The sequence below is a fragment of the Drosophila santomea genome, chromosome X (genome assembly GCF_016746245.2).
Source record: "Drosophila santomea strain STO CAGO 1482 chromosome X, Prin_Dsan_1.1, whole genome shotgun sequence".
Lineage (NCBI taxonomy): Eukaryota > Metazoa > Arthropoda > Insecta > Diptera > Drosophilidae > Drosophila > Drosophila santomea.
Genome location: NC_053021.2, coordinates 21695479 through 21722631, shown reverse-complemented (window position 1 = coordinate 21722631; position 27153 = coordinate 21695479). Strand labels below are relative to the sequence as shown.

The following is a 27153-nucleotide window of genomic DNA, read 5'->3' as shown; positions in this document are numbered from 1 at the left end:
TTTCCATAAATTCGAATTTATAGCTATTTTCTATATTAGCTATTTTTTTCGGGATTTCAAGTCGGTAGCGATTTTTTATAAATTATTGGCTATTACCCAGACTCCATCTGTTAGCTATTTTTTTAGCTATTTTTTTCCATAAATTCAAATTTATAGCTATTTTCTATATATTAGCTATTTTTTTCGGGATCTCAAATCGGTAGCGATTTTTTTAAATTATTGGCTATTACCCAGACTGCATCTGGTAGCTATTATTTAGCTATTTTTTCCATAAATTCCAATTTATAGCTATTTTCTATATTAGCTATTTTTTTTTCGGGATTTCCAATCGGTAGCGATTTTTTATAAATCATTGGCTATTATCCAGACTCCAGCTGGTAGCTTTTTTTAGCTATTTTTCTAGAAATTGCAATTCATAGTTTTTTTTATAAATTTGAGCTATTGTTTCCAGATCCCAATTGCAACTTTCTCCCGAATTCCGACGGGATTCTTTGTCCATCCAGATTTGGGTGCTCTCTGTGTCTGGTTCTTTTTCGATTCCACATTTTTTGCGGCGGGCAGGCCTTCTTGACTTCCTTCTCCTAGGGCATAGCTGAGCATGCCCCTAGAGGGAGACAAGAAAAAGACACCCGCACCTGGAAAAGAACAAAAGTTCAACCCGCAATCTCCGCTATCCACTCGCGGTAAGCCAGCACCCAAGTCCGTTAGTCCCAGGGTCAAAACCGCGACTTCCACTCCGAAAGCAAAGGTTTTGCCATCGACCAGTTCGAAGACAACTCCTAGGATTGTCATTTCCCGACCAGTGACGCGAGCGTCTAGTGAGTCTTCTTTATCGAGAAAATCCGAGAGTCCCTCCGCTGTCGGGACTGATTTCCTCCGCGTCACACGCTCTACCACAAAGAAAATGGCATCCTCTGAGCAGCCAACGCCCGCAACCGCAGCGTTGCATAAATTCATCGCCGTCAGCGATCGCGTAAGCCTTTTCGAAGCGAAGATCAACACTCCTGATCAAGCCTCTCCGTCCCTACACACGTTACAAGTCCGTCTGCAACAGGTGCGAGCCTTATGGGACAAAGTGGAAAGAGAGTACGAAACATGCTCTGACCTAATGGCCCAAGAAGGATCCCTCGACACAGTGTCTATTCTCCAGGCCAAATATGACTACTGCTACTCAGTATACGAGTCATGTGCAGCACAAATTGGCGAAACAATCGACAAAGCAACGGCTCAAGTCGCGCAAGCACCCTCTCAGCCGCTAATTTCGTCCGGCTGCCGCTTACCTCCATGCGACACGGAAGTCTTCGATGGCGACTACCTCCGATGGCCCACTTTCCGGGACCTATTCACGGCAATTTACGTAAACAACCCCAGGCTGACTCCGGTCGAGAAGCTATTCCATCTCCTAACGAAAACAAGTGGCGAAGCGAAAGCCATCGTGGCGAAATCTCCTCTCGCGAATGATGGTTTTGCTTCAGCGTGGGAGGCGCTTCGAGATCGGTTCCAAAACAAGCGACTTTTAGTCAACAGCCAGCTCAAGCTCCTTTTTAACTTGAGTTCAATTTCGCAAGAATCTGGTCATGCTCTAAAAGAGCTACAATCCACGATTCAGGGGTGTTTAACAGCACTAGCGCATTCCCAGGTATCCACAGAAAACTGGGATTGTCTCTTGGTTTTCCTTTGCGCGAGCAAACTGCCCAAGCAGACCCTGTCCTTATGGGAACAGTCGCTAACTGCCAAATCCGAGATCCCAGCTTGGGAAGAAATGAATGCCTTCCTGAGCGAAAGGTATCGGACATTGGAAGCCATCGAAGATATGAAACCGACTCAGGCAGTTCCAAAAAGGCTTCAATCCTTCGAGACAAAGGTCAGCACCAAACAGAAAGGGTGTGACTTATGTTCTAAGGAGAACCATCCGGTCAGATTGTGCCCGCGTTTTCTTCAAATGTCTGTTGACTCGCGCTCCGGCTATATAAAAAAGAAGCAGCTATGTCTGAATTGTTTTGCCAGAGGTCACCAGCTACGCGACTGCACAAGCACACACAGCTGCTTTACATGTAAGGGCAGGCACCATACGCTGCTGCACCGCAGCCCCCCAAATTCCGAAAATGCGAGTTCCTCAACCTCGCCCCCTACACAGCAACCTCCGAGACCCTCCAGCAGAAATGCATCGGCAAGCACCTCAGCGGTGCAAACTTTTTTCGCGTCCGGCACTTCAGCCGTCCTACTGAGAACAGCGATCATTGACGTGTGCCATTTGGGGACGAACTACCGAGCCCGAGCCTTAATCGACTCGGGATCCGAGGCGACGTTCATTTCAGAACGCCTGTTCAACCTCATCAAGTTGCCATTCCGCAACACCCAGACCCAAGTCTCCGGGTTAAATCATTCCGTCTCCGCGAAATCCTCGAAGCTGTGTCACTTCGGGTTTCGCTCTCCTACTAAGCCAGGTCTACAGTTAGACACTGAAGCGTACGTCCTTCCGGAGCTCTCAGGCAAACTGCCCTCCTATCCGATCCCTCGGAATTCTTTGAAGGACCTGCCCGCACTCCGCTGGGCAGATCCTACCTTTTTTGAGAGCTCTCAAATTGATGTACTGATCGGGGCTGACATTCTACCATCCATAATGATGGATGGCACCCAACAAAATATTTGCGGATTTGCCGATTTCCAAGGGTAAGCCGAAACGGGTCGCATCCTTCACGACCCAGGTGCACCAAATAGGCGACCCTGATTCGCTCGACACGCTTCTCAGCAAGTTCTGGGAGGTGGAGGATCTACCAGTAAAGATGGTAAAAGAGTCGGACTCCTATTGTGAAAGGAACTTCCTCCAAACAACAACAAAAGACGCAAGCGGGAGGTACGTGGTGACGCTCCCGTTCCGGGACCCCGAGAATACCGGATCCGATTTAGGATATTCAAGATCCATTGCGTTAGCTCAGTTTCTTAGAAACGAAAATCGTTTAAAAAGAGACTTTCCCTTAAAAGAGCAATATGACAGCGTGATCCAGGAGTACCTGGATCTGGGTCATATGAAAGAAGTTCCGCCGACTCACAATTCTCCCTCGTATCATCTTCCTCATCACGCGGTAGTTAAGCCCGAAAGCACCACTACAAAGCTTCGCGTTGTATTCAACGCTTCAAGTCCGTCGGCAAATGGGACCAGCTTAAATGATATCCTTCATGCTGGTCCAGTCCTACAATTCGATCTAACGATCCAGGTCCTGAAATGGCGTTATTTTCAATACGTCTTCAGTGCAGACATTACGAAAATGTATCGTCAGATCTGGGTCGATCCAAAGCATACCCCGTTTCAAAGAATTCTGTTCCGAAACAAGGAAGGAGACATCCGAGACTTTGAACTAAAAACAGTTACCTTCGGGGTCAACTGCGCCCCCTTCCTCGCCATTCGAATCTTGCAACAGCTGGCAGAGGATATCCAAGTGCCATTTCCAAATGCCAGCCGCATCATCCAGCAGCACATGTACGTCGACGACGTTCTGGCAGGGGCGAATTCCGTAAACGAAGCCTAAAGTTCGATTCGAGAGTTGCAAGCAGCCCTAAGTGCCTCCGGGTTTCCGCTAAGAAAGTGGACCTCGAACCACAAAAGCGTCCTTAAAGACGTCCCGGCCGAACACCTCCTTCATAGCGAGTTCCTCGACATCGATGGCGAAAGCACGGCCTAGACGCTCGGTATTCGGTGGAGGGCAAAGTCCGACGAATTCTATTTCGTTCCCCCCGAAATAGTTGCGGAACCCTCCTATACAAAGCGAGAAGTTTTGTCCCAAATCGCTAGGTTGTTCGATCCTGCCGGGTGGCTCGCGCCGTTCATAATCCGTTCAAAAATGTTCATGCAGGAGATTTGGTTGCAGAACTTAGGCTGGGACGATAAGCTTCCCACTGAAATGAGTCAGCGGTGGCAATCGTTTTTAGACGAGTATTCCGACCTCAACCAGATCCGCGTTCCGAGATGGATCTGGTACCAGCCTGAGGTAATCATAGAGCACCACGGTTTCTGTGACGCGTCTCAGAGAGCCTATGGAGCGGCTATATACATCCGCGTCGAGATGGGGCAAAAGATCCTGACTCGCCTGCTTACAGCCAAAACACGAGTGGCCCCGGTAAAAACCGTCTCCCTTCCTCGGCTAGAGCTCTGTGGTGCCGTGCTGTTAACCGAAATGGTGACAGCAATCCTTCCGCACATGCCCTCCGCCAGTTCAGATATCCGCTGCTGGACAGATTCCACAATCGTCTTAGCCTGGCTACGAAAGCCTGCGTGCAACTGGACCACATTTGTGGCCAACAGAGTTGCCAAGATCACGCAGGCGACGCCAGTCGACTGTTGGGCACACGTTCGCTCAGAACAAAACTCCGCCGATCTAGCCAGTCGAGGCGTATCCCTACATGAATTGGCAGAAAACCATCTCTGGTGGCACGGACCAGAGTGGCTGCAAGGGCCACGAGAGCTATGGCCAGCACAAAGCGACACTCTTCCAGTGACAGAGCTAGAACAGCGCGCGGTCAAAGTGCATTTTGTCAAGGCCCCGTCCATCGACTTTCTCGAACGTTTCTCCAAATTGGACAAGGCCCTGCGAGTTCTGGTCTATGTTCAACGCTTCCTTAAACGCTGCCGCAAAGGTTCGTTCTTGCCCAATTCACGCCCTACAAGTGAAGAGATCCGGGAGGCAGAACGAACTCTGACCTCCATTGCGCAGCGCAGAGCATATGGCCAAGAGCTTCAGCATTTGACCGAGAAAAAGCCTCTTCCAGTGTCAAGTCCTTTGGTGAATTTGTTCCCGTTCATTCACCAACACGGCCTTTTAAGGGCGTGCGGCCGTCTCACTGCCTCCAAAACCCTGCAATATGATGAACGTCATCCGATTATTCTCCCCTATGACTGTAGACTGTCGCGTCTCATCGTCCAATTTACCCACCAGATTACTCTTCAGGGCGGTAGTCAATTGATCGTACGCCTGATCCGATCGAAGTATTGGATTCCTAAAATCAAGAATCTGGTGAAGGCTGTGGTCAATCCGTGTAAGATTTGCACGATTTACAAGAAGAGACTCCAAACACAGCTGATGGGCGATTTCCCGACAAATAGAGTCTCCTTCTCGAGGGCGTTCACCTACACGGGGGTCGACTATGCCGGCCCTTTCGAAATAAAAAACAAGAGAGAACGCTATAGTCGAGTTCCCCGACTATCTGATACCCGTTACTCAGCTGTTGGAAGTGCGAAGGAGAGTCTTAAACACTGACAGTTTTTGGCAATTTGTGGGCGTTAGGGTGGGCGTGGCAAAAAGTTTTTTTTGCAAATCGATAGAAATTTACAAGACTAATTCAAAAATGAAAAAATATCAAAACATTTTTCAAAAGTGTTGGCGTGGCAGCTTTGGGCGGTTTGTGGGCGTTAGAGTGGGCGTGGCAAAAAGTTTTTTGGCAAATCGATAGAAATTTTAAAGACCAATATAAAAATGAAAAAATATCAAAACATTTTTCAAAAGTGTGGGCGTGGCAGCTTTGGGCGGTTTGTGGGCGTTAGAGTGGGCGTGGCAAAAAGTTTTTTTTGCAAATCGATAGAAATTTAGAAGACCAATACAAAAATTGAAAAATATTAAAACATTTTTCAAAAGTGTGGGCGTGGCAGTTTTGGGCGGTTTGTGGGCGTTAGAGTGAGCGTGGCAACATGAATCGACAAACTTGCGCTGCTTCTATGTCTTGGGAGTCTGTATGCTTAATCTCAACTTTCTAGCTTTTGTAGTTCCTGAGATCTCGACGTTCATACGGACAGACAGACGGACAGACGGACGGACAGACGGACATGGCCAGATCGACTCGGCTATTGATCCTGATCCAGAATATATATACTTTATATGGTCGGAAACGCTTCCTTCTGCCTGTTACATACTTTTCAACGAATCTAGTATACCCTTTTACTCTACGAGTAACGGGTATAATTATACAGGGAGAGCGTGTCTCATAACGAAGGGATATGTTTGTGTGTTTGTGTGCTTTTCCACGAAGGCTATCCATTTGGAACCCACTTCCGATCTAACAACCGAGAAATTTCTAGCGGCCTTTGCTCGTTTCGTAGCAAGGCGCGGTTGTCCTCAGCGGGTCCATTCGGATAATGGTAAGACCTTTGTGGGGGCGGCAACTTTGATTTCCAGGGACTTTCTCCGAGCTACCAAAGAGTCCGTGACTGATGCATATAGCCATCAGGGACTCGTATGGCGGTTCATCCCACCAGGGGCTCCACATATGGGGGGTTTGTGGGAAGCAGGGGTGAAAAGCTTCAAAACCCTGTTCCTTAAATCAACGTCAGCCCGCAAATACACATTTGAGGAGCTGGCGACGCTTCTCGCTAAGATTGAGGCTTGCCTCAACTCTAGACCCCTCTCCCCTATGTCCGAAGATCCCTCAGATTTGCTGGCCCTCACACCAGGCCATTTCCTTATTGGAGGGCCGTTGCTTTCCACGGCGGAACCCGAGATAAAGGGCGAAGCCAAGTCGATAATAAATCGATGGCAACACCTCAAGGCACAACATCAGCAGTTTAGTGCACGGTGGAAAGAGGAGTATCTTAAAGAACTCCATAAACGAAACAAATGGCAATTTCCGACCAGGAACCTCCAAGCCGACGATATGGTAGTTGTCAAGGAGGACAATCTACCACCGAACGAATGGCGGCTCGGCAGAATCGTTTCTGCCTTTCCAGGAGCCGACGACCGCATTCGAGTCGTTGAGATCCGTACGTCTCGCGGCACCATAAAACGCCCTGTCCACAAGGTTATTCTTCTACCGATGGAGGACAAAGAGTCCTCCGTTCCTAGGGATTAGGGCACTTCCCCCATTCCGGGGCCCAAATAGTAGTCGGCTCATACTAAGCTTTTTATTTCTTTTATTGGCAGACTTACTACTCACTTCCTAAAATAATGGCTCCTCGTCCTCGTGCCACCCAGTCGTTGGAGAGCAGACGTACTCGAGGTATTAAATCCTACCGCTGCCGAGTCTGCTCTGGAATCCATCCTCTTCGGAAGTGCAAGAGGTTCCACAAACTGAGCGCTGAAAAGCGCCTTCGGGCAGTACTTATTAATAAGTACTGCTCGAACTGCCTCGCCCATCAGCACTCAGGAGGAGACTGCCGCAGCCAAGACGGATGCAAGAAGTGTGGAGGAGACCACCACACACTACTCCACATGCACGAGGTCCTCCCCGCTACGACCCCGGCAGCGCTACCAGCTCCGACGCGCAGGGAGCGCCACCCCGCTGCACCTCGTCCGGTCCGGATTTCCCGCACTCCGCCACCAGCCCCAGTCGCCAACAATCGCACGCGTCCGAAGGTCTCCGTCGCGTCTCCGTCGGTGGCAACGGGGCAGCAGAAGGCTGTCCCCATCCTGCCTACAGCCGTCGTCGTGCTGGACACGGGCTCGAAGACTTTCGAGACCGGGGCCATGATCGACCCATGCATGCCGGTGAGCAGCATCGACCGGTCCGAAGGTCTCCGTCGGTGGCAACGGGGCAGCAGAAGGCTGTCCCCATCCTGCCTACAGCCGTCGTCGTGCTGGACACGGGCTCGAAGACTTTCGAGACCGGGGCCATGATCGACCCATGCATGCCGGTGAGCAGCATCGACCGGTCGTTGGCGGCTGCGTTCCGGCTGCTCATCACACGGCTGGGAGACGACGAGGTCTGCTCGGTGACACTCCGGTCCCGAACAAGCACCTTCCGACTCAACGTCGTCCTGAAGATCGAACCCAGCCTAAGGATCCGGACACCCATCCGAGCTCTGAGCGACGCCGCAAGGGCCAAGTTTGACGGTGTTCGTCTCGCGGACGAGCGCTTCCACCGGCCGGCCACCATCTCCCTCGTGTTGGGATCAGATGTATATGCCAATCTGATCAAACCGGGGTTCCTAAAGATTGAGGATGGGTTGCCCGTCGCGCAGAACACGGTGTTCGGATGGACCGTTTCTGGAGCGTGCACGGAATGAAGAGCGGATCCTGCTGTCTAGCCGGCCAGGGATACCTTTGCATACGCAAGGGGGGGGGGAGAATGTTCACGCCAGAAGGGCGCAAACAATTGAGCGGCAGTGTAAGCAGTGTAAAGCTCCTCCACGGCTCGCAAGCATCGCTGCTCGCGCTTTCCTTCTCTCCTCGCGCTCTCCTTCTCTCCTCTCGCTCTATTCACCACTCCGCGGTCCCGCGGTACTCCCAATGTTAGTTTTAAGTTAGTCTTAATTTACAAGTGCTGTAATAAAGTGCGAATCTTAAGTCGATCCCGTGACTTTTTCATTTCTGGAGGAAATTATCAGCAGCAGCCGCAACAGCAACAACAACGACACCAGAAGTCAAAATGTTATCAATATCAATGCACCCCTCTTTAGTAAGTAATCGTATGCTTACTAATTGAATATAAGGATTTCCGCCAGTTGAATCGTCGTCGTCTTCCTTCTCGTCTAGCACGTCGTCATTACAAGGGGCAGCCGCTTGCAAACGCTTCGGGCACCGTCGATAATGATGCCCAGTCTCGAAACAGCGGAAGCAAGCGCCTTCCGGGCGCTTCGGTTTCTTACACTGGCTGCTGAAGTGCCCCATCGCTCGGCAATTGAAGCACCTTATGCTCCCGACATCTCCTCCAGCATGTGCAGGTTTCGCTACAGTCACCTGCCTCAATGGTGTAACTGGTGTCCTTCGCCTGTTCTCCGTCTGTACCATCTGGTATCTCATCATCTTCTCACGCAGCTCTTCGAGGGAAGCACAGTAATATAATGGAGCTGCACATCCGGTATGGTCCTGCAGACCATCTACGATGTATTTTACGATGTCCACGTCCTCAAAGGTCCCTTGCTCGGCAATATGACGCATCGCAATGAAATATTGCAGCAGCGATTCATTCACACGAATAGAACGGCTCTGCAACTACTTTGCCACCTGGTGATTCGTCATTTGGAAACCAAAAGTTTTTCGCAGACTCTCACTTAGCTCATTCCAAGTAGCCGGTTTTTCGAGCATAATGTATGAGCGAGCCGATCCCTCCAGCATTCGACTTCCCAGTGTCCAACGTTGAGAGCTGTACAGTCCGTACATAACTGCAGCCAGCTCGAAGTCACGAATCCATGCGTGCACAGACATGTTGTCGTCTCCCGAAAATTTTCGTAAATTAGCCTCAAGGTCTCTGATCTCAACCACGGGCTTGCGGTCCAGCGAATTGCCTTCCAAGGCGGCAACCTTCGCTTTCAACTCCGCGAGATCCTTTCGTGCTGTATACAACGTCATCTGCTTCGTAATTTCGGTCAACTCGTCCGACACCCGCTCCTCCTGCTCACTCTCTCTTCCCGCGACGCTCTCTGCCACGCTCACAGCGACGCTTTCAGCGACGCTCTCCGCCACGTCATCAGCCACGCCATCCGCTCCGATCGGCTCTCCGCCTTCTTTTATGGCATTATCCTGGTCTACCACCATAGCCTTTACCATTCCCCGCAGCTGGTGAATGGTCTCCTCACCGGTCAACGGCACTCGCGTCTCGGAAAGCCATTTTGCAAGCTTCTCCATTGTCAGATTAAGAATGACTGAATACTTCATTCTCAAGCCGAAATATTACTTTGGGCGAACCCCACACCTGATTTGTAGTACTCCAGGTTTTATTTTATAAGAATTTAACGTTGGATTGCTTTTATTTTATTTGATTTTTCTTTTCGCTATTTTATTTGCGCGTCGGTCGTTTTTCTCCAAAATCAAATATGACCTTCTTTCTTTATTCTTATAATCTACCTTCATTCTATTTAGATCGATAACACTTTATATCGATATCGTAACATTATACAATTTGGTTACACTAAGGCGCGCGGTTCAAAATGGGATGTTTACAAATTAAATGTTGATGAAAGAAACAAACTGAAATGACATTTTTAAGTCTATGCTGTGGGCTCTTAAATAAGAAAGAAAAATGTCAAATTAACATAAAATTTCAAAAGATATTTTCAAAATATTCAAAAAAAAATCAAAAGTTGCCTGCTCATATAATTGGCATAGATTAATTTAAATTGTTATAAAATTAAAACTATTATTATTTTGAATTGGTAATTTGTTCTTGGTATTAGTACTTGGTACTGTAACCATTATTTCGGAGTACTGCTTCACATCTGCTGCTCATACTCTCCACCAGCTTTTGGCGCCGATCCTTGGGGATAGAATTCCAGGCTTCTTGAACACCCTCCCACAAATCATAAAAATTTTTAAATTTTTTTTGAGAAATGGCCACTTTTACATCGTTCCAAAGGTTTTCGATTTGGCTCAAGTCTGGACTTTGTGCTGGCCAATCTAAAACCTTTATTTTCTCCTCCTGCAACCACTTCTTCACAATTTTTGAGGAATGCTTTGGGTCGTTATCATGCATAAATGTCCACTTAACAGGCATGTTTTCAAATGCATATGGCTCCAAATATCTAAATATTGGAATCGATGCCGTATTCCATTGATTCGGAAGATCGGCCCCACACCGTGCCAGGAAAATGCTCCCCAACAATGTATACTGCCTCCTCCATGCTTTATGGACTTCATTGTGTACTTTGGATTGAGAGCTTGAACTTTTGGACGACGCACAAATGTTTTTCCATCGGGTCCCATCCTATTTATTTTTGTTTCGTCGCTCCACAATACGTTCCTCCAAAATAACGGATCTTTGTCCTTGTTGGTCAATCCGGTTATAACGACTCCGCCAGTCAGGTAATGTCAGTCCGGTTATTGCGACGGAAACTCGATGGCTTGGTTGGTCCCCATACAAAGTTATATAGTAACTTATGTAGTTACTGCTTTATTTAATTCGAAATACAATATAATGTTGACTTGATGCCGTAAGCTTGTTGCGCGGCGGGGTTGAAGTCCAGAGTGGCCAGTCTGACGATATCAGAAGATATCGTCATCCAGGAAAAGTCTTGGCGTTAGTACTTGTTTACGCCGTGTTGCCAGACTGGGTTTTAGTCTGGGCGCCACATCTACTCCCCCTCCAGTGACTTCGCCAGGTGGTGAAGGTAACGGTATAAATTCTGGAGCTGCAGGTGCATGGCTCGGTGGCGTAGGTGGCTGCGAAATCTGTTGGTCAGGCGGTGGATCCTCGTGGTGGTCTTCGCTAGCGTCAGATTCAGCTATGAAGGCAGGCTTGAGGAGGTCGACTGATATGGCCTTCTCTTGTCCATGAATGCTGATGACGTAGAACTTGTCATCAACCCGGCGTATTACCCGATGAGGTCCAGTGTAAGGCGGCTCGAGTGGTTTTTTAACAGATGCCACTCGCTTGAAGACGTGCGTACAAGTTCTCAGGTCCTTACAAATGAAAACAGGTGGCTTAGCGTGATGCGCCGCAGGAGTAGGTCGGGCTGTCCTGATATGTTGACGTAGTTGCTCGGTGAGTCGGTGATCCTTGCTGAAGGCGGTTGGAGTGTGCGACTCAAAAAATTCGTTGGGGATACGAATAGTGGTGCCAAAAAGCATTTCGGCTGGCGATGACTGGAGGTCCGCCTTAAACGCCGAGCGCAGCCCCAACAGAACTGTAGGCAGGAGATCCGGCCATGCTATGTGAGATTTACACATCAGGGCGGCCTTGAGGGTACGGTGCCATCTCTCCACGATGCCGTTTGACTGAGGGTGATACGCAGTTGTACGTATCCTTTCGGCTCCAATTAGTTTACCCAGCTCAGCAAACAATGAGGATTCGAATTGAGTTCCCTGGTCCGTTGTTATAGTGAGTGGACAGCCAAACATGCAGATCCACTGTGTATACAGAGCTTTCGCGACAGTCTCCGCGGTGATGTTGGATAGTGGAATAGCTGCAGGCCATCTGCTGAAGCGGTCGATGATGGTAAGACAGTAGCGTAAGTTACGGATAGTGGGAAGCTCAATCAGATCGACGTGAATGTGCTCGAAACGATTGTCAGGAACATCGATCTTCTCCACCGGGCTGCGTGTGTGGCGATGGATTTTGGCCCGCTGGCAAGGAACGCATTGTCGGGACCAGAGGGTGGCATCACGGTTAATTCCTGGCCAGACAAACCGCTGCTTAAGTAACTTTGCAGTTGTACGGCCGCTGGGATGCGCCAATCCATGTACTGCATCAAAAGCTTGGCGTCTCAGACTTTTGGGTAAATATGGCCGTTCGCGTCCATTCGAGATGTCACACCAGATGTCTAGGTTGTCGAGGTTCCTAATTTGTAGAACAAGGGACGTTGTTTGAGGAAGCTCAGCCATTTCATCGTCGATTTGTTGGGCCTCGAATATCGCTTGAGCACTGAAGCTAGACGGCATGCTTATGGTGTTGATGCGTGAGAGGGCGTCTGCCACTGCGTTGTTTTCCCCGGGATTGTACACTATCTCCGTTGAGAATTGGGAGATAAAATCCAATTGGCGGAGTTGTCGAGGCGATGCTTTGCTTGCTTTCTGCCTGAAGGCGTATTGTAGTGGCTTATGGTCGGTTTGGATGATGAATGGACGACCCTCTAGAATGTGCTTGAAATGGATGATACCAGCGAAAATAGCCAGGAGCTCGCGATCATACGTGCTGTAGCCTTGCTCTGCCGGAGACAGTTTCCGCGAGAAAAACCCAATGGGACGCCAAACTTTGCCGACTAGTTGCCGACTAGCAGCGCCGATCGCTGTATCGGAGGCGTCCGTTTTAAGGGCGAGGTGAGCCGATGGGGAAAGGAACGAAAAGCACACGGCACGTAAAATTCCTTGCTTGCAGACCTGGAATGCATCCTCCGCAGGGCCGGTCCAGGCTATTTCGCGCTTGTCATTTTTGGTTGCGCCTTTTAGGTAGTCTGTGAGCGGGATTTGAGCCTGAGCTGCGTGTGGGATGAGGTGTCGGTAGTAGTTGACCATTCCCAAAAACCGGCGAAATTCCATGATAGTTTGAGACTTGGGAAAACTGTTGATTGCTTGCGTGCGCTCAACAGGGGGCTTGAATCCGCTCGCATTGACTTGGAACCCTAAGAAAATGACCTCACTTTTACCAAATTGGCACTTTTGAGGGTTAATTTGCAGGTGGTTCCTCTGCAAAATCTCAAAGATTGTCTGGAGGTGCTTCAAATGCTCCTCATGCGTTGTGGAGAACACGATGATGTCGTCCATATAGCATCCTACGAATGGAATGCCTCGAAGCAGGTTGTCCATGTGGCGCTGGAAGGTTTGCGCTGCATTGCGCAGTCCAGGTGGCATGCCGACGAATTCGAAAAGGCCGAACGGTGTAGTGACAGCTGTTTTTGGAATATCATCTGGCGCGACTGGGATCTGGTGGTAGGCACGCACCAAATCGATTGTGGAGAAAACCGAGCATCCATGCAGACGTTGAAGAATGTCTTCCCCATGGGGAATCGGGTAGCGATCTGGAATAGTGGAAGCATTAAGTTTACGATAATCACCAGTAGAGCGCCATTCGCTGCTCTTCTTGGGGACCAAATGAATAGGACTGGCCCATTGGCTGCTGGAGGGACGAATCACTCCTTGCTGGAGTAAGAGATCGAAGTCCCGGCGTGCCGCTTTTAATTTTTCGCCTGTCAGCCTTCTTGGCTTGTCGAAAACAGGTGGGCCAGTTGTTTGAATGTAATGCGCAACCTCATTATGAATGCGGGTTGCTAAAGGCGCATTAGGACGAGTGATCTGCACAAAGCGACTAAGAAGATTGGAGTACGGGCGATCTATTCCACTGGAACTTTGCACGTTGATTGTAGAAACGTTGTAAAGTTTTGCTTCTGCAACTTCTCCTTTGGTCGAAACAGCTTTTGAGGGATCCATAAGGCGTTTACCCTTGAGGTCGAGGATGAGGCCGTGGTGCGTGAGGAAATCTGCTCCGATGATTGCTGATTGGACGTTCGCAACGACGAACGACCAGGTGAACTTACGCTGTAGGTTGAGACCAAAAGTTAGATTTAGCGTGCCGTATGTATCAATTATAGACGTGTTGGCCGCGAAGAGTTTGAAGTCGTCTTTGCGACGATGCATTCCCTTGATTATCGAAACAGGTATGAGTGAGATGACTGATCCGGAATCAATAAGGAATTTTATGTTGGTATTACGATCGATTATGTGAAGTCGGTACTCCTTTGAGAGGCGAGTGCTTGGAGATTTGCTGTCACCAGTCGCCTGAACAGATGACAGCTTCTTTAGTTTCCCTGCTGTGGCACCCAGGCACAGGGCGAGGAGCATTTTCGTGCATTTGGTCCGAATTTGGCATGATAAAAGCAGACACGTGGTGCTCGGAGTTGCTGCTCGTTGCGATCGGCTGGGCAAGAATGGCTGGAAAGCTGCATGTTCTGGAGACGAGTTAAAGAGGCCTTGATGGCAGCGATGTCGCGTTTCAAGTCGTCCACGACACTTGTGCCAGCTGCCGGCGGGTATTCGCGGGTGTTGCCTCTGAATTGTGCCGAGGAGGGCCCAGCAGCCATGACAAAAGAACCCGATTCCTCTTCCATGAGATCGTCAGCGAGTGCAGCTTGCGCTTCCAAAGTTGCTGAGCGTAGGAGCTTCAAACTCCGTTGTACGTGCTGCGATAGCTGAGAGAGCCAGCGGACTCGCAAGGCGTCTGCAGACGCGCGACCATCAGCAAGAGTTGTCATTTGCCGAAGGAGCTGCGAGGGCTTCTTGTCCCCAAGGTCAAGCTCCATCAAAGCGCGCTGCAACTGTCTGTCCGGTGATTCCGTAAAGCGCTTGATGATAATCTCCTTCAGGTGCTCGTATTTGTTGACTTCCGAGGGTTGCACCAGAACATCAGATACTTCAGTCATTATATCAGCATCCAAAGCACTGATTAAATGGTAGTAGCGCGTGTTATCTGAAGAAATGCGGCTGCATTGAAATTGCGCTTCGATCTGCACAAACCATAAACCTTGATGACGCCAACCGACTCGACGACAGGAATAACGGTGCCTGCGCTGTTGCCGCATTGAATTTCACCAGCGTCAGGCGAAGTTGGCGGTGCAGGCGAACAATCTCCGGTATTCATTTTGTTTATTGCGGGGTCACCAATATAGTAACTTATGTAGTTACTGCTTTATTTAATTCGAAATACAATATAATGTTGACTTGATGCCGTAAGCTTGTTGCGCGGCGGGATTGAAGTCCAGAGTGGCCAGTCTGACGATATCAGAAGATATCGTCATCCAGGAAAGGTCTTGGCGTTAGTACTTGTTTACGCCGTGTTGCCAGACTGGGTTTTAGTCTGGGCGCCACAGTTATATGAAAGGACCTCCGGTTAGTACGTCTCTGCTTTTAGCGACAAACCGCTTATACCGACGAGATTTTTCATAATTCAACTGGATATTGCGACGTTCCAAACAAAAAATACAGCAAAATATTGCCAACAAATTTAAGAATCTAACGACTTGTGACGCGGGCCGCGCATAAGGAATAAATAATAAACAATAAAATAATAAAAGGAATAAATAATAAACAATAAAATAATAAAAATAATAAATAATAAAACAACAAATAATAAATAATACCTAATACATGATACATCATACATCATAACCAGCCCTAGAATTCGAACAAGGCCCGTGCGCGCGCCCAAACGAGCCACGGGCCACACTAAACCAGAAACCCGGCCACACCAAATCGGGTAAATCGATAGCACAAGCAAAATCAATGATAAATCGATAGCACAAGCAAAATCGATAGACCCAGCCAATCCCTATATAAAGCGGACGGCTGGCCTCTGGGAACTCAGTCAGTGGTCGGCAGCGATCGGATGGAAGTCATCAACCAACAGCGACCAGCCAGCTCTACAGCAGGATCTCCCAGTGGTAAATATAATAAACCAGGATAGTAAGTGTTCATTCCTATTGTCCTTGCTGACTTAAGGGTCCAACCACAATTCTCTCTGCTGACTTGGGTGTCCAACAACAACTCTCTCTGCTCTCCAACAACAATAACAATTGTCTTTGCTGACTTCAGGGTCCAGCATTAACAACAATTCCCCTACCCCCGACTTTCGGGTCCGATAACAACACGAGGGAGCCGTTTACAGCCGGAGGATCCAGACGCGAGAAGCTCCACCCACGGATACCGTTTGCAAAATAATTATTTGTTTATACTTTAGGTTCTTTTTAGGGTATTATAAAAGTAAATTTAAAAGTAATCTTCAAATGCGTTTTACGCTTTCCATATTTTCATAAAAAATTGTAGAGCTTGTAGTTGGCTGAATACCGTTAGGTCTGGTGGCGAAATCTAAAAGGGTGATAATGTGGCATAAGGAGCGAAGCGTCAGTCCTAGCATTGGTTACTGTCAACCTTATCTAAAGATCCCCACGGGTTCGGCTTGGGCTTCAGCAGTGTGACGTCTCAATCGGCCTTTTCCAATATAAATTGTCTATAAGTAGCGTGGGAGGCGAGAAGAGGAAGTCAGCAAGGTTGTAAAACGTAAGCCACCGCTATACGCCGCGCTGAGCCCTAGTGGTAAGTTTTTGGGATGATGAATTTCGTCGGCAGTTAGTTATGTATTATTTTTATTAGGCTCGGCGATTGATAAAAAGTTTAAAGTTTAATCATTTACGGAATTGAAGTGGAGGTTGTAGCTGCAGCGAGACAGAGTTTCAAAAGCGACAAGAGAAAAAGCTCAATATACTTTCGCCGTTTGGGTTTTTTTCGCTGAACAATGCAGTTGTCGCGAAGCCGCCATCTTTTTTTTTAACAACTTTCTTTCATGTTTAATTTTCTAACTTCATAAAATTTTACTATTTCGAGTAAATAGCCAAAAAATATTAACAAAGAATTTGGAAAACCCAAAAACGTCCTAGCAATCAAAACTGAATCGAAGTTTCCAGAAGCAGTAACGTAGTTCAAGGCATCGTTCGGCGATGAATTCCCCACTTTCCTCATTGACATCAGCTCTATCACGATGTTGTCGCAGAACTGAGGGACCTGCCGCTCCACATCATTGCAGTCTAGGGTGGAGCGATTGACCACGGTCCACTTGTCGGTGTTTAGGCCCGGGTTCTGCGACTCCTTAGGTCCTCAGGAGGCCGAAGAACTCGATGAAGGGCTGGCACACTATGGGGAGTTGGACATGTTTTTTGAGATAAATTAATATCTCGCAATCTATTTGAGATGCTATAATTTTTTTTTAGTCTTATACACACCTTTAAAATTTTTTTTGGTAAATGACTTCTCGCGGAAGAGGGAGTCGCCTATGTTTGTTATTGCAGCATATTACATTTTTTATTTCCTATTGTACTAGCAAATTTTCTCTAAGAATTACATTTGTAGATTCCGTCAGAAACTCGAGTTTCAAAGGCCGAAAAAATCGTATGCTTTACGGGGAACGATTATTCCACAACACGTTGCATAATACATGGTACATCATAATCAGCCCTAGTTCGAATTCGAACAAGGCGCGTGCGCGCGCCCAAACGAGCCACGGGCCACACTAGACCAGAAACCCGGCCACACTTAATCGGGTAAATCGATAGCACAAGCAAAATCGATGGACCCAGCCAATCCCTATATAAAGCGGGCGGCTGGCCTCTGGGAACTCAGTCAGTGGTCGGCAGTAGAGCTGGAAAAACATCGATGTTTACCTACATCGATGTTTCGATGTTTTTCAGAAAAAAACATCGATGTATCGATACATTGAACTTTTTAGTGTTTTTTCTTTTTTGTAAAGTGTATTTTATTCCGCATAAATAAATCAAATGGATACAAGTTGTTCATAAAAAAAAAGCTTTATTGGAGATGCATAGTTTCCTTATAGTTTTTACTTCTAAAACATGAAAAGGAAAAAACAAAAAAAATTAAAATAAAATAACAATTGAATTGATAAAATAAAAAGTAAATAAGATACATAACTTTAATTAATTTATCCAGTCATTTTTTTTTTAAATAAAATCACATTTACATTTTAGCCTTTATTTTCCACCACTGAAAAAGGGCGCAAGTCTGAGGCAATGTAGGAGCATAGGCACTGTCCAGTGTTTGTTTTCGGTTCGACGATTTTTCATATTTTTTCTCAATGAATGACAGAATTGACGGCTGTTGCCTTTGTGGCAAATCACTTACTGTTAAATTAGGATGTATCCTCTTTATGTGGCAAGACAAGTTGGTCGTATTCCCACTTGTTTGATAAGTTTTGCCACATTTAATACATTTGGCTGTCTTGCCATCAGCCGATTTGTCAAAATAGATCCAAACAGAAGATGTCCCATATTTTTTCCTCTTATTTGGGAGCATACCCTCGCCGTCGTCGTTTTGTTCGTCTTTCCCGGCATCTACATTGGCAAAAATTTACATTACAAATCATATAATTGTAACTAAATAGTATACTTACCATTGCTGTTCTGCTCTTTCAATATCTTCTCCATCCCAAATGCCGCCAGCACCAATATTAATCACAATCTGTTAAATCTGATCATATATTTTAGTTAATTTTATTGAATTGATAAAAAAAAAATGTGTTCAGCTTACCAAGATCTTTCCCTGCATAGTAATGGGTTAAGCGATACATCGATACATCGATGTTTTCAAAACATCTGAAACATCGAGATTTTAAAACATCGATGTATCGATGTATCGCCGATGTTTTTTCCAGCTCTAGTCGGCAGCGATCGGATGGAAGTCATCAACCAACAGCGACCAGCCAGCTCTACAGCAGGATCGCCCAGTGGTAAATATAATAAACCAGGATAGTAAGTGTTCATTTCTATTGCCTTTGCTGACTAATGTTTTTTTAGTGCGCCTGCCGCTCCACATCATTGCAGTCTAGGGTGGAGCGATTGACCACGGTCTACTTGTCGGTGTTAAGGCCCGGGTCCTACGACTCTTTAGGTCCTCAGGAGGCTGAAGAACTCGATAAAGGGCTGGCACACTATGAAGAATTGGACATGTTTTTTGGCGTAAATTAATATCTCGCAATCTATTTGAGATACTATAATTTTTTTCTAGTCTTATACACACCTTTAAAATTATTATATGATCTAAAAGATCTGTAGGCTTACTTTCGCTACGGTATCTGTAACTTGAATATTGACATTAAGGCCAGAGCCTGTTTAGCGGTAGAGCGCACCAGAATGTTGTACGGGCTTGCTTATCCACTTCCTAATTATCTTCGCTTTAGCTGGGTTAAAGCCTAGTATTTTTAGTACTGCAGCCAGATCGTTGACCCCATTCTTCCGTGCAGCTATACTCGACGCTTGCAACAATAATCCGTGGTTATGTTTTTCGAGTCTTGAGAGGTTGGTTGCTTTCTCTGCCCTCTTGCTTCTTTCAACCCAAATGTTGTTTTTGGACGACCAGCTTGTGCTGGCTCAGCTGTGCTTGAATTTCCAAGTATGTTCAAGCTAAGATTGCCTTCCGTCCATGCCGGGTATTTTGCTGCAAATTTATCCAGCTTTCTATTGCACATTTTCCATTTCTTCGACAAATTAACATGAAACATGCGCGCTTTATCAATTTCATAAATGCTTTCGTCGATATGCCCACACTTAAATTTGATTATAACACTCAGTTTTTTCACAAGCTACCCATTGCGTGCGCCACACTTCTAAGAGGGCCGCATTGCTTATTGAGAGGTTGCTACCTAAAAATTTAATTTCCGCGAAAAGTCGCAAATTAAGTATATACAGATATGGGCGGATAATTGGCACGAAAAAATTTTTTTTAATTAAATGTTGATGAAAAGAAACAAACTGAAATGACATTTTTAAGTCTATGCTGTGGGCTCTTAAATAAGAAAGAAAAATTTCAAATTAACATAAAATTTCAAAAGATATTTTCCAAATATTCAAAAAAAAATCAAAAGTTGCCTGCTCATATAATTGGCATAGATTAATTCAAATTGTTATAAAATTAAAACTATTATTATTTTGAATTGGTAATTTGTTCTTGGTATTAGTACTTGGTACTGTAACCATTATTTCGGAGTACTGCTTCACATCTGCTGCTCATACTCTCCACCAGCTTTTGGCGCCGATCCTTGGGGATAGAATTCCAGGCTTCTTCAACACCCATCCACAAATCATCAAAATTTTTAAATTTTTTTTGAGAAATGGCCACTTTCACATCGTTCCAAAGGTTTTCGATTGGATTCAAGTCTGGACTTTGTGCTGGCCAATCTAAAACCTTTATTTTCTCCTCCTGCAACCACTTCTTCACAATTTTTGAGGAATGCTTTGGGTCGTTATCATGCATAAATGTCCACTTAACAGGCATGTTTTCAAATGCATATGGCTCCAAATATCTAAATATTGGAATCGATCCATTATTCCATTGATTCGGAAGATCGGCCCCACACCGTGCCAGGAAAATGCTCCCCAACAATGTATACTGCCTCCTCCATGCTTTATGGACTTCATTGTGTACTTTGGATTGAGAGCTTGAACTTTTGGACGACGCACAAATGTTTTTCCATCGGGTCCCATCCTATTTATTTTTGTTTCGTCGCTCCACAATACGTTCCTCCAAAATAACGGATCTTTGTCCTTGTTGGTCAATCCGGTTATAACGACTCCGCCAGTCAGGTAATGTCAGTCCGGTTATTGCGACGGAAACTCGATGGCTTGGTTGGTCCCCATACAAAGTTATATGAAAGGACCTCCGGTTAGTACGTCTCTGCTTTTAGCGACAAACCGCTTATACCGACGAGATTTTTCATAATTCAACTGGATATTGCGACGTTCCAAACAAAAACAAGAGAGAACGCTATAGTCGAGTTCCCCGACTATCTGATACCCGTTACTCAGCTAGTGGAAGTGCGAAGGAGAGTCTTAAACACAGTTTTTGGCGGTTTGTAGGCGTTATAGTGGGCGTGGCAGAAAGTTTTTTGGCAAATCGGTAGAAATTTACAAGACTAATACAAAAATGAAAAAATATCAAAACATTTTTCAAAAGTGTGGGCGTAGCAGCTTTGGGCGGTTTGTGGGCGTTATAGTGGGGGTGGCAGAAAGTTTTTTGGCAAATCGATAGAAATTTAGAAGACTAATACAAAAATGAAAAAATATCAAAACATTTTTCAAAAGTGTGGGCGTGGCAGTTTTGGGCGGTTTGTGGGCGTTAGAGTGGGCGTGGCAACATGAATCGACAAACTTGCGCTGCTTCTATGTCTCTGGAGTCTGTATGCTTAATATCAACTTTCTAGCTTTTGTAGTTCCTGAGATCACAGCGTTCATACGGACGGACAGACAGACAGACGGACAGACGGACAGACAGACGGACGGACAGACGGACATGGCCAGATCGACTCGGCTATTGATCCTGATCAAGAATATATATACTTTATATGGTCGGAAACGCTTCCTTCTGCCTGTTACATACTTTTCAACGAATCTAGTATACCCTTTTACTCTACGAGTAACGGGTATAAATACAGCAAAATATTGCCAACAAATTTAAGAATCTAACGACTTGTGACGCGGGCCGCGCACAAGGAATAAATAATAAACAATAAAATAATAAAAGGAATAAATAATAAACAATAAAATAATAAAAAGAATAAATAATAAAACAAAAAATAATAAATAATACCTAATACATGATACGTCATACATCTGTGGCGCCCAGACTAAAACCCAGTCTGGCAACACGGCGTAAACAAGTACTAACGCCAAGACCTTTCCTGGATGACGATATCTTCTGATATCGTCAGACTGGCCACTCTGGACTTCAACCCCGCCGCGCAACAAGCTTACGGCATCAAGTCAACATTATATTGTATTTCGAATTAAATAAAGCAGTAACTACCTAAGTTACTATATTGGTGACCCCGCAATAAACAAAATGAATACCGGAGATTGTTCGCCTGCACAGCCAACTTCGCCTGACGCTGGTGAAATTCAATGCGGCAACAGCGCAGGCACCGTTATTCCTGTCGTCGAGTCGGTTGGCGTCATCAAGCTACCGCCTTTTTGGAAGCAAAATGCGCGGTTATGGTTTGTGCAGATCGAAGCGCAATTTCAATGCAGCCGCATTTCTTCAGATAACACGCGCTACTACCATTTAATCAGTGCTTTGGATGCTGATATAATGACTGAAGTATCTGATGTTCTGGTGCAACCCTCGGAAGTCAACAAATACGAGCACCTGAAGGAGATTATCATCAAGCGCTTTACGGAATCACCGGACAGACAGTTGCAGCGCGCTTTGCTGGAGCTTGACCTTGGGGACAAGAAGCCCTCGCAGCTCCTTCGGCAAATGACAACTCTTGCTGACGGTCGCGCGTCTGCAGACGCCTTGCGAGTCCGCTGGCTCTCTCAGCTACCGCAGCACGTACAACGGAGTTTGAAGCTCCTACGCTCAGCAACTTTGGAAGCGCAAGCTGCACTCACTGACGATCTCATGGAAGAGGAATTGGGTTCTTTTGTCATGGCTGCTGGGCCCTCCTCGGCACAATTCAGAGGCAACACCCGCGAATACCCGCCGGCAGCTGGCACAAGTGTCGTGGACGACTTGAAACGCGACATCGCTGCCATCAAGGCCTCTTTAACTCGTCTCCAGAACATGCAGCCCTCCAGCCATTCTTGCCCAGCCGATCGCAACGAGCAGCAACTCCGAGCACCACGTGTCTGCTTTTATCATGCCAAATTCGGACCAAATGCACGAAAATGCTCCTCGCCCTGTGCCTGGGTGCCACAGCAGGGAAACTAAAGAAGCTGTCATCTGTTCAGGCGACTGGTGACAGCAAATCTCCAAGCACTCGCCTCTCAAAGGAGTACCGACTTCACATAATCGATCGTAATACCAACATAAAATTCCTTATTGATTCCGGATCAGTCATCTCACTCATACCTGTTTCGATAATCAAGGGAATGCATCGTCGCAAAGACGACTTCAAACTCTTCGCGGCCAACACGTCTATAATTGATACATACGGCACGCTAAATCTAACTTTTGGTCTCAACCTACAGCGTAAGTTCACCTGGTCGTTCGTCGTTGCGAACGTCCAATCAGCAATCATCGGAGCAGATTTCCTCACGCACCACGTCCTCATCCTCGACCTCAAGGGTAAACGCCTTATGGATCCCTCAAAAGCTGTTTCGACCAAAGGAGAAGTTGCAGAAGCAAAACTTTACAACGTTTCTACAATCAACGTGCAAAGTTCCAGTGGAATAGATCGCCCGTACTCCAATCTTCTTAGTCGCTTTGTGCAGATCACTCGTCCTAATGCGCCTTTAGCAACCAGCATTCATAATGAGGTTGCGCATTACATTCAAACAACTGGCCCACCTGTTTTCGACAAGCCAAGAAGGCTGACAGGCGAAAAATTAAAAGCGGCACGCCGGGACTTCGATCTCTTACTCCAGCAAGGAGTGATTCGTCCCTCAAGCAGCCAATGGGCCAGTCCTATTCATTTGGTCCCCAAGAAGAGCAGCGAATGGCGCACTACTGGTGATTATCGTAAGCTTAATGCTTCCACTATTCCAGATCGCTACCCGATTCCCCATGGGGAAGACATTCTTCAACGTCTGCATGGATGCTCGGTTTTCTCCACAATCGATTTGGTGCGTGCCTACCACCAGATCCCAGTCGCGCCAGATGATATTCCAAAAACAGCTGTCACTACACCGTTCGGCCTTTTCGAATTCGTCGGCATGCCACCTGGACTGCGCAATGCAGCGCAAACCTTCCAGCGCCACATGGACAACCTGCTTCGAGGCATTCCATTCGTAGGATGCTATATGGACGACATCATCGTGTTCTCCACAACGCATGAGGAGCATTTGAAGCACCTCCAGACAATCTTTGAGATTTTGCAGAGGAACCACCTGCAAATTAACCCTCAAAAGTGCCAATTTGGTAAAAGTGAGGTCATTTTCTTAGGGTTCCAAGTCAATGCGAGCGGATTCAAGCCCCCTGTTGAGCGCACGCAAGCAATCAACAGTTTTCCCAAGTCTCAAACTATCATGGAATTTCGCCGGTTTTTGGGAATGGTCAACTACTACCGACACCTCATCCCACACGCAGCTCAGGCTCAAATCCCGCTCACAGACTACCTAAAAGGCGCAACCAAAAATGACAAGCGCGAAATAGCCTGGACCGGCCCTGCGGAGGATGCATTCCAGGTCTGCAAGCAAGGAATTTTACGTGCCGTGTGCTTTTCGTTCCTTTCCCCATCGGCTCACCTCGCCCTTAAAACGGACGCCTCCGATACAGCGATCGGCGCTGCTAGTCGGCAACTAGTCGGCAAAGTTTGGCGTCCCATTGGGTTTTTCTCGCGGAAACTGTCTCCGGCAGAGCAAGGCTACAGCACGTATGATCGCGAGCTCCTGGCTATTTTCGCTGGTATCATCCATTTCAAGCACATTCTAGAGGGTCGTCCATTCATCATCCAAACCGACCATAAGCCACTACAATACGCCTTCAGGCAGAAAGCAAGCAAAGTGGCAGACGCCCTCTCACGCATCAACACCATAAGCATGCCGTCTAGCTTCAGTGCTCAAGCGATATTCGAGGCCCAACAAATCGACGATGAAATGGCTGAGCTTCCTCAAACAACGTCCCTTGTTCTACAAATTAGGAACCTCGACAACCTAGACATCTGGTGTGACATCTCGAATGGACGCGAACGGCCATATTTACCCAAAAGTCTGAGACGCCAAGCTTTTGATGCAGTACATGGATTGGCGCATCCCAGCGGCCGTACAACTGCAAAGTTACTTAAGCAGCGGTTTGTCTGGCCAGGAATTAACCGTGATGCCACCCTCTGGTCCCGACAATGCGTTCCTTGCCAGCGGGCCAAAATCCATCGCCACACACGCAGCCCGGTGGAGAAGATCGATGTTCCTGACAATCGTTTCGAGCACATTCACGTCGATCTGATTGAGCTTCCCACTATCCGTAACTTACGCTACTGTCTTACCATCATCGACCGCTTCAGCAGATGGCCTGCAGCTATTCCACTATCCAACATCACCGCGGAGACTGTCGCGAAAGCTCTGTATACACAGTGGATCTGCATGTTTGGCTGGCCACTCACTATAACAACGGACCAGGGAACTCAATTCGAATCCTCATTGTTTGCTGAGCTGGGTAAACTAATTGGAGCCGAAAGGATACGTACAACTGCGTATCACCCTCAGTCAAACGGCATCGTGGAGAGATGGCACCGTACCCTCAAGGCCGCCCTGATGTGTAAATCTCACATAGCATGGCCGGATCTCCTGCCTACAGTTCTGTTGGGGCTGCGCTCGGCGTTTAAGGCGGACCTCCAGTCATCGCCAGCCGAAATGCTTTTTGGCACCACTATTCGTATCCCCAACGAATTTTTTGAGTCGCACACTCCAACCGCCTTCAGCAAGGATCACCGACTCACCGAGCAACTACGTCAACATATCAGGACAGCCCGACCTACTCCTGCGGCGCATCACGCTAGACCACCTGTTTTCATTTGTAAGGACCTGAGAACTTGTACGCACGTCTTCAAGCGAGTGGCATCTGTTAAAAAACCACTCGAGCCGCCTTACACGGGACCTCATCGGGTAATACGCCGGGTTGATGACAAGTTCTACGTCATCAGCATTCATGGACAAGAGAAGGCCATATCAGTCGACCTCCTCAAGCCTGCCTTCATAGCTGAATCTGACGCTAGCGAAGACCACCACGAGGATCCACCGCCTGACCAACAGATTTCGCAGCCACCTACGCCACCGAGCCCTGCACCTGCAGCTCCAGAATTTATACCGTTACCTTCACCACCTGGCGAAGTCACTGGAGGGGGAGTAGATGTGGCGCCCAGACTAAAACCCAGTCTGGCAACACGGCGTAAACAAGTACTAACGCCAAGACCTTTACTGGATGACGATATCTTCTGATATCGTCAGACTGGCCACTCTGGATTTCAACCCCGCCGCGCAACAAGCTTACGGCATCAAGTCAACATTATATTGTATTTCGAATTAAATAAAGCAGTAACTACCTAAGTTACTATACATCATAACCAGCCCTAGAATTCGAACAAGGACCGTGCGCGCGCCCAAACGAGCCACGGGCCACACTAAACCAGAAACCCGGCCACACCAAATCGGGTAAATCGATAGCACAAGCAAAATCAATGATAAATCGATAGCACAAGCAAAATCGATGGACCCAGCCAATCCCTATATAAAGCGGACGGCTGGCCTCTGGGAACTCAGTCAGGGGTCGGCAGCGATCGGATGGAAGTCTTCAACCAACAGCGACCAGCCAGCTCTACAGCAGGATCTCCCAGTGGTAAATATAATAAACCAGGATAGTAAGTGTTCATTCCTATTGTCCTTGCTGACTTAAGGGTCCAACCACAATTCTCTCTGCTGACTTGGGTGTCCAACAACAACTCTCTCTGCTCTCCAACAACAATAACAATTGTCTTTGCTGACTTCAGGGTCCAGCATTAACAACAATTCCCCTACCCCCGACTTTCGGGTCCGATAACAACACGAGGGAGCCGTTTACAGCCGGAGGATCCAGACGCGAGAAGCTCCACCCACGGATACCGTTTGCAAAATAATTATTTGTTTATACTTTAGGTTCTTTTTAGGGTATTATAAAAGTAAATTTAAAAGTAATCTTCAAATGCGTTTTACGCTTTCCATATTTTCATAAAAAATTGTAGAGCTTGTAGTTGGCTGAATACCGTTAGGTCTGGTGGCGAAATCTAAAAGGGTGATAATGTGGCATAAGGAGCGAAGCGTCAGTCCTAGCATTGGTTACTGTCAACCTTATCTAAAGATCCCCACGGGTTCGGCTTGGGCTTCAGCAGTGTGACGTCTCAATCGGCCTTTTCCAATATAAATTGTCTATAAGTAGCGTGGGAGGCGAGAAGAGGAAGTCAGCAAGGTTGTAAAACGTAAGCCACCGCTATACGCCGCGCTGAGCCCTAGTGGTAAATTTTTGGGGTGATGAATTTCGTCGGCAGTTAGTTATGTATTATTTTTATTAGGCTCGGCGATTGATAAAAAGTTTAAAGTTTAATCATTTACGGAATTGAAGTGGAGGTTGTAGCTGCAGCGAGACAGAGTTTCAAAAGCGACAAGAGAAAAAGCTCAATATACTTTCGCCGTTTGGGTTTTTTTCGCTGAACAATGCAGTTGTCGCGAAGCCGCCATCTTTTTTTTTAACAACTTTCTTTCATTTAGGCCCGGGTTCTGCGACTCCTCAGGTCCTCAGGAGGCCGAAGAACTCGATGAAAGGCTGGCACACTATG

The 27153-nt window shown here is 47.0% G+C and overlaps 4 protein-coding genes across 4 annotated transcripts; 3 read left to right on the top strand and 1 right to left on the bottom strand.

Annotated features, from left to right (window-relative positions):
- Positions 1-598: 598 nt before the first annotated feature.
- On the top strand, positions 599-3530 carry LOC122756544. Its single transcript, XM_044006599.1, has 2 exons — positions 599-2673; positions 2753-3530. Exons 1-2 carry the CDS (start codon positions 599-601, stop codon positions 3528-3530), a joined length of 2853 nt encoding a protein of 950 aa, XP_043862534.1.
- Positions 3531-3842: 312 nt separating this feature from the next.
- LOC122756543 lies at positions 3843-6837 on the top strand. Its single transcript, XM_044006598.1, has 3 exons — positions 3843-5034; positions 6092-6563; positions 6624-6837. Exons 1-3 carry the CDS (start codon positions 3843-3845, stop codon positions 6835-6837), a joined length of 1878 nt encoding a protein of 625 aa, XP_043862533.1.
- A 7315-nt stretch (positions 6838-14152) lies between these two features.
- Positions 14153-14773, bottom strand: LOC122756542. Its single transcript, XM_044006597.1, has one exon. The coding sequence runs from the start codon at positions 14771-14773 to the stop codon at positions 14153-14155; it is 621 nt and encodes a 206-aa protein (XP_043862532.1).
- Positions 14774-21752: 6979 nt separating this feature from the next.
- Positions 21753-22619, top strand: LOC122756541. Its single transcript, XM_044006596.1, has one exon. It carries the CDS (start codon positions 21753-21755, stop codon positions 22617-22619), a length of 867 nt encoding a protein of 288 aa, XP_043862531.1.
- The last annotated feature ends 4534 nt before the right edge of the window (positions 22620-27153 follow it).